This window comes from Ascaphus truei, chromosome 9, assembly GCF_040206685.1.
Source record: "Ascaphus truei isolate aAscTru1 chromosome 9, aAscTru1.hap1, whole genome shotgun sequence".
NCBI lineage: Eukaryota > Metazoa > Chordata > Amphibia > Anura > Ascaphidae > Ascaphus > Ascaphus truei.
This window is the reverse complement of record NC_134491.1, coordinates 20690819-20706125: the sequence shown is the minus strand read 5'-3', so window position 1 is coordinate 20706125 and position 15307 is coordinate 20690819. Positions and strand designations below refer to the sequence as shown.

Genomic DNA, 15307 nt, shown 5'->3' with positions numbered 1-15307 from the left:
ATCCCAGTTTCAGCACATGGCTCAATTGGTGGTCACTGATTGAGCCACCTGTGCTGAAGCAGGGATTTCCTGAAAATCTGACCTGTTGGTGGCTCTTGAGAACTGGAGCTGCCCACCCCTGGTATAGATAGACATACAGGAGAAAGGTAAGTAGCCCGTGAGGCTTTGGACTCTAGACTGAGTGCCCCAGACAGTTTATTCTGTGTATATTGTAGATAGATATTGTGTACATTTGTGAAAATGAAATCCCCCCAAAGCACAGTAACAAAGCCTTTTTTTGGTCACAAAACAGAAACATTTCTAGGCTATTTCTGTTGATTCCGGCTTTTTATGCCGTTTAATTGGCTCTGAGACACATTGATCGTACATCATTGCACCAAGATACTTAGGGACGTTTTGCCTCCTTATGATTTGGGGGATGGTTCATAAGAGGGAGTCAGAGGAGAAAATCTACGCTGCTTATCTTCATAATTACGTACACAACTGTGATGTGGTACAAGCTCTCCGGTTAACGACATGTGTCCGTTTAAACCAGTGTTTTTCAACATGGTTTTTTAGGAACCCTTGTATTGCCCGGGGTCCCTGCAATTCTCAGGCCATTTGAAAATTGTACCAAATACAGAAGAATTTACAATGCATCTAATCTCAGACACGCTATTAGAGAGGGTTGGGGTTCCTTACAATGCATCTGATCTCAGCCGCGCTATTAGAGAGGGTTGGGGTTCCTTACAATGCATCTGATCTCAGACGCGCTATTAGAGGGGGTTGGGGTTCCTTACAATGCATCTGATCTCAGCCGCGCTATTAGAGAGGGTTGGGGTTCCTTACAATGCATCTGATCTCAGACGTGCTATTAGAGAGGGTCGGGGTTCCTCACAATGCATCTGATCTCAGACGCGCTATTAGAGAGGGTTGGGGTTCCGCAGAATGTCACAATATCATTATAGGGTTCCTTAACCCCAAAAAAAGGTTAGAAAGCACTGGCTTAAACTCTTTTACAGTATCCTGTGCTACTTGGTATCCCGTGAGAATAGCGGTGAAATTATACCATATCTACGCCTCTGGTGCCTAGGAGATTTTATTAAAGCGCAGCAAACACAGACCCATCTTACCACGGGAGATTTTTAAAAGGTCAGTGAATTCACATCATGTTCTTGGGAAGGGTGGGGGTATGCAATAACTTGTTAGTGAATTAATTCGAATATGCTAATCAGCCTGTGCGTTTCATTCCTTGGTGATTTACGGGACTGTGTTTTTTTGGGGAGGAAAAATGAATTAATAGTTCAGCGAGGGGCCCAAGAAGGCATCTTTAATATCTCTGTCCTAAACGCGTCTACATTTTAATTTAACCATTTTACTATCTACATCTTCGTGCTGTCTGTGATGCAGGGAATTCTGACTGCAGTTCAAGTTTCAGTCCCTCGGAGGACAAAGGTAAACAGGACAGGGACATGTTTAATAAGTTAGTTGACAATATTTTAAGAAAGAAAGAAAAATAAAATTGGACGTATAAGTATTTTAAAATAATTATTTAGACTTTGCATTTTCATGGTAAACAAAACCTCTGGGATATATATATATATATATATATATATATACACATACAAAAGCATGGCCGCCGTCGCGTGCGCTTATAGTAAGCGTGACGCGACGGCAGCGATGCAAATTCTTGAAGCCAATAAAATTAGATTTTTCAGAGGCTGTCGCCACATGTGACAGCCTCTGAACCAATCAATGGCCTGGTCGCCAGCGACATCGCCGAAAGTTAAATTATAACTTTCGCGGGTGGCGACACCCGTCACACGCACTATAAGCGCGGCCTTACCTTCCGTTTTCAACTATGTCCTGGGCATACAGTTAAGATGACAGACAATACATGGTTATAAATACATAGTTGCATGAAGTGAACGGTATACATTATATACAAGACATTGCATGCACAGATAATATATGTTATATGCGTATGTAACAGTTACAGACCAGATTAAAATGTGAGACAGCTTTAGTTTTGAAAGAACTTAGACTGGTGGCAGTTTTGTGAGTCTCCGGTAGGTTGTTCCAGTTTTGGGGTGCACGGTAAGAGGAGGAAGAGCGGCCGGATACTTTGCTGAACCTTGGGACCATGAACAGTCTTTTGGAGTCTGATCTCAGATGATAAGTGCTGCATGTGGTAGGGGTGAGGAGCTTGTTCAGATAGACGGGTAGCTTGCCCAGAAAGTATTTCAAGGCAAGACAGGAAAGATGAACTTTGCGCCTAGACTCAAGTGATGACCAATCTAGTTCTTTGAGCATTTCGCAGTGATGTGTGTTGTAGTTGCATTGGAGAACAAAACGGCATATTGAATTGTAGAGGGTGCCAAGTTTGCTAAGGTGTGTGTGTGTGTGTGTGTTATTATATTTTGTATGTAGGGATTATTGTATTTTGTATGTGTGGGGGGTGAGGGGGATGTATTGTATTTTGTATGTGTGAGGGGGATGTATTGTATTTTGTGTATGTGTTTGTGTGTGGGGGGGGGGGGTTATTGTATTCTGTATGTATGTGGGGGAGGGAAGATTGTATTTTGTGTGGGGCAGAGGGGGTATTGCATTTTGTGTGTGGGGGGGCAGCAGGGGTATTGTATTTTGTGTGTGTGGGGGTGAGAGGGGGCTTGCAAGGTGTGAAATGGACGACTTTCAAGGCCAGTGGTCAAAACACTAGTCCTGGGCCCTGGCAATAATTCTGCGGCCCTGACCATATAATTTCCTGTATACCCTTACAGTATGTGCAGAGCCACACACAAAAAACTTCAGCCACAAAGTTGCTGCCCCGCAGAGCTAACAGTTTAATTCTTGACACAGGGAGAGTGATTTCACCAGGAGCTAACTCTGGGGGTTCACCCACCTCAAAGACAGGGACATTACCCCCACATCTCCTGTGTTTAGGATATTGCATGTATTCTGACCTCTGACCCCACATCTCCCATGTTTAGGATATTACATGTATCCTGACCTCTGACCCATTTCCGCTACGCTGCTTCTTCCCTTTTTAACAGCTCTTGCTAATTAATTCGTAGCTTACACTGAACTAATTAGCTTCTTAATTACTTGGCATAACATAATTAGCAGGGCGCCCAACGCTAATTGGTAATTAGGGAAATGAAAGCTGTTGTCTGCGTTTAACCAGCGAGAGGTCTGTTCACATCCCCTCGGGTGGACCTGAACGTCTGTGGGGTCAGAGGTCACGCAGGGATGCGATGACTGATGATTTCACAGTATAACTACTTTATTTAGACATCTTCCACTTCCAGTCACAGTCATTCTCACAGCTCTCTGCTTCCCCAAACGGAATCACTGCACAGAATGTAGCTCATTCCTGGTATCTGACACAGGAGTTCGCAGTACCACTGCTTTCAGTGCCAGTGTGTCTGACATGTGACAGTGCCAGTGTGTCTGACGTGACAGGGGCAGTTACTTTGAGTCACTTGACCTCATCCCTGTGGTCCTTTAGGGGTGGCTCAGCCTTGTTTCCCTGGGTCACCCACACAAGCGCATATGGGCTCAGATTGAGTCTTATTTAGGGTGTCTCAGCAGGCCCCTCTTTATCTGCCCCGGGATGAGGTTTTTCCTCTGTATCTGCCCCTCAAGAGGAGAAGCACAGTATGCAGGCAATCTCCCAGGCTGCTATTTGCCCCAGGCTCTGTATCTGCCCCTCAGGAGGAGAAGCACAGCCCACAGCACTCCATGCAGATCTCCAGGCAGTCGGCGGATTCGCAGCAGGCGTCCACTATGCCGCAGTCGGTGTCGCAGGAGTCACCGCAGTCCGGACACCCACCCGCGGTGCAGCAGGAGCAGCAGAGCCCAGCGGAGTCCGCAGAGCAGGAGCCACAGGTCAGGACATCCAGGAACAGGTTACACAAGGACAGGAACTGACAGAACAGCAGGGCCAAGGCGCACTGCACACAGCAATCTGAGGGAGAGGCAGGGTGCGCTACACACAGCAATCTGAGGGAGAGGCAGGGTGCACTGCACACAGCAATCTGAGGGAGAGGCAGGGTGCACTGCACACAGCAATCTGAGGGAGAGGCAGGGCGCACTGCACACAGCAATCTGAGGGAGAGGCAGGGGCGCTACACACAGCAATCTGAGGGAGAGGCATAGTGCCCTGCACACAGCAATCTGAGGGAGGGGAAGAGGCAGGGTGCACTGCACACAGCAATCTGAGGGAGGGGGAGAGGCAGGGTGCACTGCACACAGCAATCTGAGGGAGAGGCAGGGTGCACTGCACACAGCAATCTGAGGGAGAGGCAGGGTGCACTGCACACAGCAATCTGAGGGAGAGGCAGGGCGCACTGCACACAGCAATCTGAGGCAGGGTGCACTGCACACAGCAATCTGAGGGAGAGGCAGGGGGCGCTGCACACAGCAATCTGAGGGAGAGGCAGGGGGCGCTGCACACAGCAATCTGAGGGAGAGGCAGGGGGCGCTGCACACAGCAATCTGAGGGAGAGGCAGGGGGCACTGCACACAGCAATCTGAGGGAGAGGCAGGGGGCACTGCACACAGCAATCTGAGGGAGAGGCAGGGTGCAATGCACACAGCAATCTGAGGGAGAGGCAGGGGCGCTACACACAGCAATCTGAGGGAGAGGCATAGTGCCCTGCACACAGCAATCTGAGGGAGGGGAAGAGGCAGGGTGCACTGCACACAGCAATCTGAGGGAGGGGGAGAGGCAGGGTGCACTGCACACAGCAATCTGAGGGAGAGGCAGGGTGCACTGCACACAGCAATCTGAGGGAGAGGCAGGGTGCACTGCACACAGCAATCTGAGGGAGAGGCAGGGTGCACTGCACACAGCAATCTGAGGGAGAGGCAGGGTGCACTGCACACAGCAATCTGAGGGAGGGGGAGAGGCAGGGCGCACTGCACACAGCAATCTGAGGGAGGGGGAGAGGCAGGGTGCACTGCACACAGCAATCTGAGGGAGAGGCAGGGTGCACTGCACACAGCAATCTGAGGGAGAGGCAGGGCGCACTGCACACAGCAATCTGAGGGAGAGGGAGGGGGCACTGCACACAGCAATCTGAGGGAGAGGCAGGGTGCACTGCACACAGCAATCTGAGGGAGAGGCAGGGGGCACTGCACACAGCAATCTGAGGGAGAGGGAGGGGGCACTGCACACAGCAATCTGAGGGAGAGGCAGGGCGCACTGCACACAGCAATCTGAGGGAGAGGGAGGGGGCACTGCACACAGCAATCTGAGGGAGAGGCAGGGTGCACTGCACACAGCAATCTGAGGGAGAGGCAGGGGGCACTGCACACAGCAATCTGAGGGAGAGGCAGGGGGCACTGCACACAGCAATCTGAGGGAGAGGCATAGTGCACTGCACACAGCAATCTGAGGGAGGGGAAGAGGCAGGGTGCACTGCACACAGCAATCTGAGGGAGGGGGAGAGGCAGGGTGCACTGCACACAGCAATCTGAGGGAGAGGCAGGGTGCACTGCACACAGCAATCTGAGGGAGAGGCAGGGTGCACTGCACACAGCAATCTGAGGGAGAGGCAGGGTGCACTGCACACAGCAATCTGAGGGAGAGGCAGGGTGCACTGCACACAGCAATCTGAGGGAGGGGGAGAGGCAGGGCGCACTGCACACAGCAATCTGAGGGAGGGGGAGAGGCAGGGTGCACTGCACACAGCAATCTGAGGGAGAGGCAGGGTGCACTGCACACAGCAATCTGAGGGAGAGGCAGGGCGCACTGCACACAGCAATCTGAGGGAGAGGGAGGGGGCACTGCACACAGCAATCTGAGGGAGAGGCAGGGTGCACTGCACACAGCAATCTGAGGGAGAGGCAGGGGGCGCTGCACACAGCAATCTGAGGGAGAGGCAGGGGGCGCTGCACACAGCAATCTGAGGGAGAGGCAGGGGGCGCTGCACACAGCAATCTGAGGGAGAGGCAGGGTGCACTGCACACAGCAATCTGAGGGAGAGGCAGGGTGCACTGCACACAGCAATCTGAGGGAGAGGCAGGGCGCACTGCACACAGCAATCTGAGGGAGAGGCAGGGCGCACTGCACACAGCAATCTGAGGGAGAGGCACGGGGCACTGCACACAGCAATCTGAGGGAGAGGCAGGGTGCACTGCACACAGCAATCTGAGGGAGAGGCAGGGGGCGCTGCACACAGCAATCTGAGGGAGAGGCAGGGTGCAATGCACACAGCAATCTGAGGGAGAGGCAGGGTGCGCTGCACACAGCAATCTGAGGGAGAGGCAGGGGGCGCTGCACACAGCAATCTGAGGGAGAGGCAGGGGGTGCTGCACACAGCAATCTGAGGGAGAGGCAGGGGGCACTGCACACAGCAATCTGAGGGAGAGGCAGGGGGCACTGCACACAGCAATCTGAGGGAGGGGAAGAGGCAGGGTGCACTGCACACAGCAATCTGAGGGAGGGGGAGAGGCAGGGTGCACTGCACACAGCAATCTGAGGGAGAGGCAGGGTGCACTGCACACAGCAATCTGAGGGAGAGGCAGGGGGCACTGCACACAGCAATCTGAGGGAGAGGCAGGGTGCACTGCACACAGCAATCTGAGGGAGAGGCAGGGGGCGCTGCACACAGCAATCTGAGGGAGAGGCAGGGGGCGCTGCACACAGCAATCTGAGGGAGAGGCAGGGGGCACTGCACACAGCAATCTGAGGGAGAGGGAGAGGCAGGGCGCACTGCACACAGCAATCTGAGGGAGGGGGAGAGGCAGGGTGCAATGCACACAGCAATCTGAGGGAGGGGGAGAGGCAGGGCGCACTGCACACAGCAATCTGAGGGAGGGGGAGAGGCAGGGTGCACTGCACACAGCAATCTGAGGGAGAGGCAGGGTGCACTGCACACAGCAATCTGAGGGAGGGGGAGAGGCAGGGCACACTGCACACAGCAATCTGAGGGAGGGGGAGAGGCAGGGTGCAATGCACACAGCAATCTGAGGGAGAGGCAGGGTGCACTGCACACAGCAATCTGAGGGAGAGGCAGGGCGCACTGCACACAGCAATCTGAGGGAGGGGGAGAGGCAGGGTGCACTGCACACAGCAATCTGAGAGAGAGGCAGGGTGCACTGCACACAGCAATCTGAGGGAGAGGCAGGGGGCACTGCACACAGCAATCTGAGGGAGAGGCATAGTGCACTGCACACAGCAATCTGAGGGAGAGGCAGGGGGCACTGCACACAGCAATCTGAGGGAGAGGGAGAGGCAGGGTGCACTGCACACAGCAATCTGAGGGAGAGGCAGGGGGCACTGCACACAGCAATCTGAGGGAGAGGCATAGTGCACTGCACACAGCAATCTGAGGGAGAGGCAGGGCGCACTGCACACAGCAATCTGAGGGAGGGGGAGAGGCAGGGTGCACTGCACACAGCAATCTGAGGGAGAGGCAGGGTGCACTGCACACAGCAATCTGAGGGAGAGGCAGGGTGCACTGCACACAGCAATCTGAGGGAGAGGCAGGGGGCGCTGCACACAGCAATCTGAGGGAGAGGCAGGGCGCACTGCACACAGCAATCTGAGGGAGGGGGAGAGGCAGGGTGCAATGCACACAGCAATCTGAGGGAGAGGCAGGGTGCAATGCACACAGCAATCTGAGGGAGAGGCAGGGGGCACTGCACACAGCAATCTGAGGGAGAGGCAGGGGGCGCTGCACACAGCAATCTGAGGGAGAGGCACGGGGCACTGCACACAGCAATCTGAGGGAGAGGCAGGGGGCACTGCACACAGCAATCTAGCAGGGGGCGCTGCACACAGCAATCTGAGGGAGAGGCAGGGCGCACTGCACACAGCAATCTGAGGGAGAGGCAGGGGGCACTACACACAGCAATCTGAGGGAGAGGCAGGGGGCACTACACACAGCAATCTAGCAGGGGGCGCTGCACACAGCAATCTGAGATGGGGGGAGAGAAGGGAAAGGGTGAGCTGAGACCGGAAGTGGCCGGGCAGGAGGTGTGAGCTGAGACCGGAAGTGGCGGGCGGGGAGGGGTGCAGCACACACACAGATCTGGGGAACATCCCCTGAAATAAACAGCTGTTTGGGGCGGGGTTTAAAGAAGCTCCTCCCCTCATTACATTAACAACTCGTGTGCTGCTAGGGGGCGGGGCTTTCTCTCTCCGCAGCAGCAACCAATCAAGAGAGACAGAGAGATGACAGACTGAGGGGCACGTGCAGGCAGCCAAGAAAGGGCGGGAGGGAGAGAGGTGACGTAATAGGGGGGTATATGGGGTAATAGGGGGAGTTATAGAGAGTGGGTATACCGTATATGGGGTAATAGTGGGAGGTATAGGGAGGGGTAATAGGGGGAGATATATGGAGCAGTTATATGGGATAATAGGAGTTAGAGGGAGGGGTTATACGGAGAGAATACAGGAGTTATAGGGAGGGGATATATGGGGTAATAATAGGAGATATAGGGAGGGGTTATATGGGGCAATAGAAGTTATAGGGAGGGGTTATATGGGGCAATAGAAGTTATAGGGAGGGGTTATATGGGGCAATAGAAGTTATAGGGAGGGGTTATATGGGGTAATAGAAGTTATAGGGAGGGGTTAGATGGGGTAATAGGAGATATAGGGAGGGGTTATATGGGGTAATAGAAGTTATAGGGAGGGGCTATATGGGGTAATAGGAGATATAGGGAGGGGTTATATGAGGTAATAGAAGTTATAGGGGGTGGTTATGTGGGGTAATAGGGGGAGTTACAAGGAGGGGTTATATGGGGTAATAGGAGGAGTTATAGGAAGCCATACATACCTTCTCGGGCCCCGGGGGGCAGGTCGGGTGTCTCCGTGCTCCAGTCACTCGCTCTGCTGCCCTGCTTCTTTAGGCTTGGTTGGGCAGGCGTTTTTTTGGGGCTCTTGCTTTTGAGGGGATGTCCGCAGGTGTCCCCTGTATGAGGGGAGTGGGGGATCCTGTTCTGTGCATGCGGAGCCTTGGTCACAGCGGGTGTCAGGGCGGGAAAACCTGCAAGGAGAGGCAGGGGGGAGGCTGATGGGACAAAGCTTTGCTGGGAAGGGGTTAATAGAACAACGATCTGCAGGGGAGGGGCCAACAGTGATGCTGTGCGGGGGAGGGGCTAACAGTGATGCTGTGCGGGGGAGGGGCTAACAGTGATGCTGTGCGGGGGAGGGGCTAACAGTGATGCTGTGCGGGGGGGGGGGGGCAACAGTGATGCAGTGTGGGGGGGGAGGCCATCAGTGATGCTGTGCGGGGGGGGGGGGATGCCATCAGTGATGCTGTGCGGGGGAGGGGCCAACAGTGATGCTGTGTTGGGGAGGGGCCAACTGATGCTGTGCGGGGAAGAGGCCAACAGTGATGCTCTGCGGGGGAGAGGCCAACAGTGATGCTCTGCGGGGGAGGGGCCAACAGTGATGCTCTGCGGGGGAGAGGCCAACAGTGATGCTCTGCGGGGGAGGGGCTAAGGGAGTGATGCTCTTCAGAGTCAGGGGCTAACATGACAGTGTCGGGAGGGACTGGCAGGGTGGTGCGCACTTACATGTGATTTGGGGCGGCTCAGTGACCACTGTCTCTGGGAGGGTCCCATTGATTGGCAGTTTGTGGTTTGGTGGCTTCGCCCCTTGCCCCTGCGTGGATCCGACGGGTTCTGGGGGAAGGTGGGTCGCATGTACCATGATATATATATATATATATATATATATATATATACACACTCACATAAATATATATATATACCGTGCTTTACACAAAACGTGCGTGCGTGTGTACGTACTTAAGTTATGGTGGGTAAAAAAAGTGACAAAAACCCTCCACAGTAAAGCATATAGCAAATGGAAATATTCACATGTCTTTGGTGAATTCCCCGCTGGCGCTGAGCGCGCTCATGCTTGGAGAGCGCTCCAAGCATGAGCGCCGGGTGTCCGGCTTGTGTGCGCGCGTGGGGGATGTGGGGGCATTGCGGGGAGTTCAGCGCGCCAGTAAGTATAGATTTTTTGTTTACCTACGTGCCAATCACGGCTGAGCGTGTGCGCACGAGCGTCGCGCGCACCGCGTGAGCGGGGACTTGCATATATATATATAAGTCTCCTCCGCAAGCGCCGCCCGCTCAGCCCGATCAGCGCTAGCCGGGACTTAGCCTAAGACAAGTCTGCAACCTGCCTTTCACCATTATCATTTAGCACACAGTGCTTCCACTGCAGCAAGGGATTCTGGGAAATGACATGCAAATGAGCACACAGTGCCACCTTTTGCTTCAAAAGCTCATTTGCATGTCATTTCCCAGAATCCCTTGCTGCAGTGGAAGCACTGTGTGCTGGGTGATAATGGTGAAAGGCAGGGTTGCAGACCTGTCTAAGGCATGCAAATGAGCACACAGTAATAATATTTCCATTTCATATATATATGTATGTATATATACACAGATCACTCACACTGTTATATTCCTATTTACAGGATGGACGCGGTGCAAAGTGCTCAGGATGCAGTACACAGACTTGAAGCTGAGTACTTTGGGGAGTTATTTGAGGGTGAGTCATTGTATTGATATTCTAATAATACTTGGGCAATTTAAAGATGGCTGCAGAGTCTCGGCGCTTCTCAGCTGCAAGGCGCTGGCATTGTCCGACACTCGCTCCTCCCCACATGCACTGATATACATGGCACACACGGGGGCAGTATATGGCATGGCAGTATACGGAAGAGCTGCATATGTGGGGGCACTAGCAGAATAACTAAATGTGCCTTCCAACCCGCGCTATTATAACCCAATTGGTAAACCCTTGCACATCAAAATACATATAAAGAATGAAATGAAAAAAATAAATGTATAGAAATGCAGACCCCGTTAGGGATGGGGAAGTAAAGTGTCTTCTTTCTGGTTCCCGATTATTCTTCTCTGCTGCCAATCCGCTTGGCTGTAGCTCCTACAGCCGCCAGCCAAGAACACGCCCGTCCCTCAAGTGTAACAATCAAACAAATTCATCTTTCCCTTACAGATAAGGAAATACAGATGTGCTCAGCCCTCTCCTCCACTACCGCACTGTCCATCACAGCCGGTCCGTCTCAGTGTCTCGCCTCACGTCACTTACGCATTTCGCCTAACGCTTCATCAGAAGGGTAACGTGTGGGGGGCTGCAACTCCTCGTCTTGTGTACCATGGTAAAAATGGCTGCCCCACCATTACAATCTATGCTGTACACAAGACGAGTTGCAGCTCCTACACGTCCTCGCATTACCCTAGGCGAAACGTGTAGGGGACATGTGGCGAGACACTGAGACGAACCGTCCGGGCTGGACAGTCTGGTAGTAGAGGAGCAGGGCTGCAACTCCTGACTGAGCACACATGTATTTACTTATCTGTAAGTGAGACGCTTCTCTCTCTCAATAATTGGTATTGAAGAATAAATATTGAATTCTTGATCTTCTGTTTTCTTCTTGTTGCCCCCTGGGAAAACGTGAACATTGGGCGCCAGAAGCGCTGTGTACGACGGGACGATAACAGAGCAGTTATATAGCAGGGCTGCCTGTAAACACCATGGTAGTAGAGTGACATGTCTCCATACCTGAGTCCAAGCCGGGAGCATAGGGGTCAGGGGGGGGGAGATCTTGAGACATTGGACAAACACCTGAAGGGAACAAGAGAGGAGGGTGTGTATACTATATATAGATACAGGGATGCATATAGTGAGGGAGAAGGGAGACTGCATATCATACCCATAACATGTCTAGTCTGAAAGGAGAAGTTATAGGGAGAGGTTATGTGGCGCAATAGGAGGAGTTATAGGGAGCAGTTATATGGGGCAATAGGAGGAGTTATAGGGAGCAGTATATGGGGCAATAGGAGGAGTTATAGGGAGCGGTTATATGGGGCAATAGGAGGAGTTATAGGGAGCGGTTATATGGGGCAATAGTAGTTATAGGGAGAGGTTATATGGGGCAATAGGAGGAATTATAGGGAGCAGTTATATGGGGCAATAGCAAGAGTTATATGGGGCAATAGGAGGAGTTATAGGGAGCGGTTATATGGGGCAATAGTAGTTATAGGGAGAGGTTATATGTGGCAATAGGAGGAATTATAGGGAGCAGTTATATGGGGCAATAGCAGGAGTTTATAGGGAGCGGTTATATGGGGCAATAGGAGGAGTTATAGGGAGAGGTTATATAGGGCAATAAGGGGAATTATAGGGAGCAGTTATATGGGGTAATAGCAGGAGTTATAGGGAGAGGTTATATGGGGTAATAGGAGGAGTTATAGGGAGAGGTTATATGGGGTAATAGGAGGAGGAGTTATAGGGAGCGGTTATATGGGGCAATAGGAGGAGGAGTTATAGGGAGAGGTTATATGGGGCAATAGGAGTTACAAGGAGGGGTTCTATGGGGTAATAGGAGGAGTTATAGGGATAGGTTATATGGGGTAATAGGAGGAGTTATAGGGAGAGGTTATATGGGGTAATAGGAGGAGTTATAGGGAGAGGTTATATGGGGCAATAGGAGTTACAGGAAGGGGTTATATTGGGGTAATAGGAGTTATAGGGAGAGGTTATATGGGGTAATAGGAGGAGTTCTAGGGAGAGGTTATATGGGGTAATAGGAGGAGTTATAGGGAGTGGTTATATGGGGTAATAGGAGGAGTTATAGGGATAGGTTATATGGGGTAATAGGAGGAGTTATAGGGATAGGTTATATGGGGTAATAGGAGGAGTTAAAGGGAGCGGTTATATGGGGTAATAGTAGGAGTTCTAGGGAGAGGGTATATGGGGCAACAGGAGGAGTTATAGGGAGAGGTTATATGGGACGATAGGAGGAGTTATAGGGAGCGATTATATGGGGTAATAGGAGGTTATAGGGAGCGGTTATATGGGGTAATAGGAGGGGATATAGAGAGAGGTTATATGGGGCAATACGAGGAGTTATAGGGAGCGGTTATATGGGGCAATAGTAGTTATAGGGAGAGGTTATATGGGGCAATAGGAGGAATTATAGGGAGCGGTTATATGGGGCAATAGTAGTTATAGGGAGAGGTTATATGGGGCAATAGTAGTTATAGGGAGAGGTTATATGGGGCAATAGGAGGAATTATAGGGAGCAGTTATATGGGGCAATAGCAAGAGTTATAGGGAGCAGTTATATGGGGCAATAGGAGGAGTTATAGGGAGCGGTTATATGGGGCAATAGTAGTTAATAGGGAGAGGTTATATGGGGCAATAGTAGTTATAGGGAGAGGTTATATGGGGCAATAGGAGGAATTATAGGGAGCAGTTATATGGGGCAATAGCAGGAGTTTATAGGGAGCGGTTATATGGGGCAATAGGAGGAGTTATAGGGAGAGGTTATATAGGGCAATAAGGGGAATTATAGGGAGCAGTTATATGGGGTAATAGCAGGAGTTATAGGGAGAGGTTATATGGGGTAATAGGAGGAGTTATAGGGAGAAGTTATATGGGGTAATAGGAGGAGGAGTTATAGGGAGCGGTTATATGGGGCAATAGGAGGAGGAGTTATAGGGAGAGGTTATATGGGACGATAGGAGGAGTTATAGGGAGCGATTATATGGGGTAATAGGAGGTTATAGGGAGCGGTTATATGGGGTAATAGGAGGGGATATAGAGAGAGGTTATATGGGGCAATAGGAGGAGTTATAGGGAGAGGTTATATGGGGTAATAGGAGTTATAGGGAGCGATTATATGGGGTAATAGGAGGAGTTATAGGGAGCAGTTATATGGGGTAATAGTAGGAGTTATATGGAGAGGTTATATGTAGCAACAGGAGGAGTTATAGGGAGAGGTTATATGGGACGATAGGAGGAGTTATAGGGAGCGATTATATGGGGTAATAGGAGGTTATAGGGAGTGGTTATATGGGGTAATAGGAGGGGATATAGAGAGGTTATATGGGGCAATAGGAGGCGTTATAGGGAGAGGTTATATGGGGTAATAGGAGTTATAGGGAGCGATTATATGGGGTAATAGGAGGAGTTATAGGGAGCGGTTATATGGGGTAATAGGAGGAGTTACAGGGAGCGGTTATATGGGGTAATAGGAGGAGTTATAGGGAGCGATTATATGGGGTAATAGGAGGAGTTATAGGGAGCGATTATATTGGGTAATAGGAGGAGTTATAGGGAGCGATTATATTGGGTAATAGGAGGAGTTATAGGGAGCGATTATATGGGGTAATAGGAGGAGTTCTAGGGAGCGATTATATGGGGTAATAGGAGGAGTTCTAGGGAGCGATTATATGGGGTAATAGGAGTTCTAGGGAGCAGTTATATGGGGTAATAGGAGGAGATATAGAGAGAGGTTATATGGGGCAATAGGAGGAGTTATAGGGAGCGGTTATGTGGGGCAATAGGAGTTATAGGGAGAGGTTATATGGGGTAATAGGAGGAGTTATAGGGAGCAGTTATATGGGGCGATAGGAGGAGTTATATGGAGCGGTTATATGGGGTAATAGGAGGAGATATATATGATAATCGATGTACTATAGGTGTTTCCCTCTTGTGGTCGTGTGTTTCAGATGGATCCCCGCCACGTAGCTTCTTTTGCTTAGTTTGCAATGTGTCCGATATTTGGTGCAGAAGTTGTAATTTTTGATGGTAGAATATGACATGTCTGACACGAAGCATTAATTACCGAGCGATACCCCCACTTACCTCCTCAGGTCAGTGACCCCGCTCCCGCAGCACGCTTCATTCCTCCTGCGCAGAATCTGCTTCTCTCGGGCACACTGGTTCCCATGTCACTATTGTCCTTCTATCCACCATTGTTTAAAACGGTGTATATATATTTATTTATCTCCCACCCTACCTTCTTATGCGTCCCTCTCCCCCTCTCTCTGCCTCCTTCTCCCTCTCTCCCTTTCCCTCCCTCTCTCCCTTTGCCAAGCAGCGTTTGATTATAATTAATTAATTTCTTGCAGACGGTCTATTTCTACTCATATACCCCCTCTTTTCTCCTCTCTCCATCCTTCCATCTCTCTTCTCCTCGCTTCCCTCCTTATATTACAGTCCTTTTCCCCTCTCTTCTCCCACTCTCAATATCCACTCTACTTCTCTACCTATTACCCTCACATTTCCCTGCTTCCGTCTTTTTCTCTGTCCAGCTTTCTATCTCTCTCCATCTCTTTCTGTTCCCCCTCACCCCCCCCCCCCCTGTATCTTTCTTTGCTTTGCCTCTCTCCCTCTCTCTTTCAATCTCGCTCCCTCTCTCTTGCTCCCTCTTTCACTCGCTCCCTCTCTCTTTCCCTCTGTCTCCCTCTCTCGCTCCCTCTCTCTTTCTCTCGCTCCCTCTCTTTCTCTCGCTCTCTCCCTTGCTCAGGACGTCCCTCTGGTGTCTGT

The 15307-nt window shown here is 51.2% G+C and overlaps 1 protein-coding gene and 1 long non-coding RNA gene across 2 annotated transcripts in view; one reads left to right on the top strand and one right to left on the bottom strand.

Annotated features, from left to right (window-relative positions):
• Positions 1-267: 267 nt before the first annotated feature.
• Positions 268-15091, bottom strand: MDFI (MyoD family inhibitor). Its single transcript, XM_075613634.1, has 5 exons — positions 14624-15091; positions 11534-11596; positions 9511-9618; positions 8769-8978; positions 268-3946 (listed from the first exon to the last, which is right to left on the bottom strand). The coding sequence occupies exons 2-5, from the start codon at positions 11583-11585 to the stop codon at positions 3690-3692; spliced, it is 627 nt and encodes a 208-aa protein (XP_075469749.1). The 5' UTR covers positions 11586-11596; positions 14624-15091; the 3' UTR covers positions 268-3689.
• The window catches only part of LOC142502528 (uncharacterized), a 34070-nt gene continuing 33255 nt past the window's right edge, over positions 14493-15307 (top strand). The window contains exon 1 of the long non-coding RNA XR_012803783.1: positions 14493-14631. This is a non-coding gene — a long non-coding RNA (uncharacterized LOC142502528). The remainder of the gene's footprint in view (positions 14632-15307) is intronic.

Coding starts and splice junctions, on each gene's coding strand:
- MDFI (XM_075613634.1), bottom strand. CDS start 11,585: ATGTCTCAAGATCTCCCCCCCCCTGACCCCTATGCTCCCGGCTTGGAC. Junction 9,619..11,533: donor TGCTCCCGGCTTGGACTCAG/GTATGGAGACAT, acceptor ACCTTCCCCCAG/AACCCGTCGGATCCACGCAG. Junction 3,947..8,768: donor GCCCCCCGGGGCCCGAGAAG/GTATGTATGGCT, acceptor CCTCTCCCTCAG/ATTGCTGTGTGCAGTGCGCC.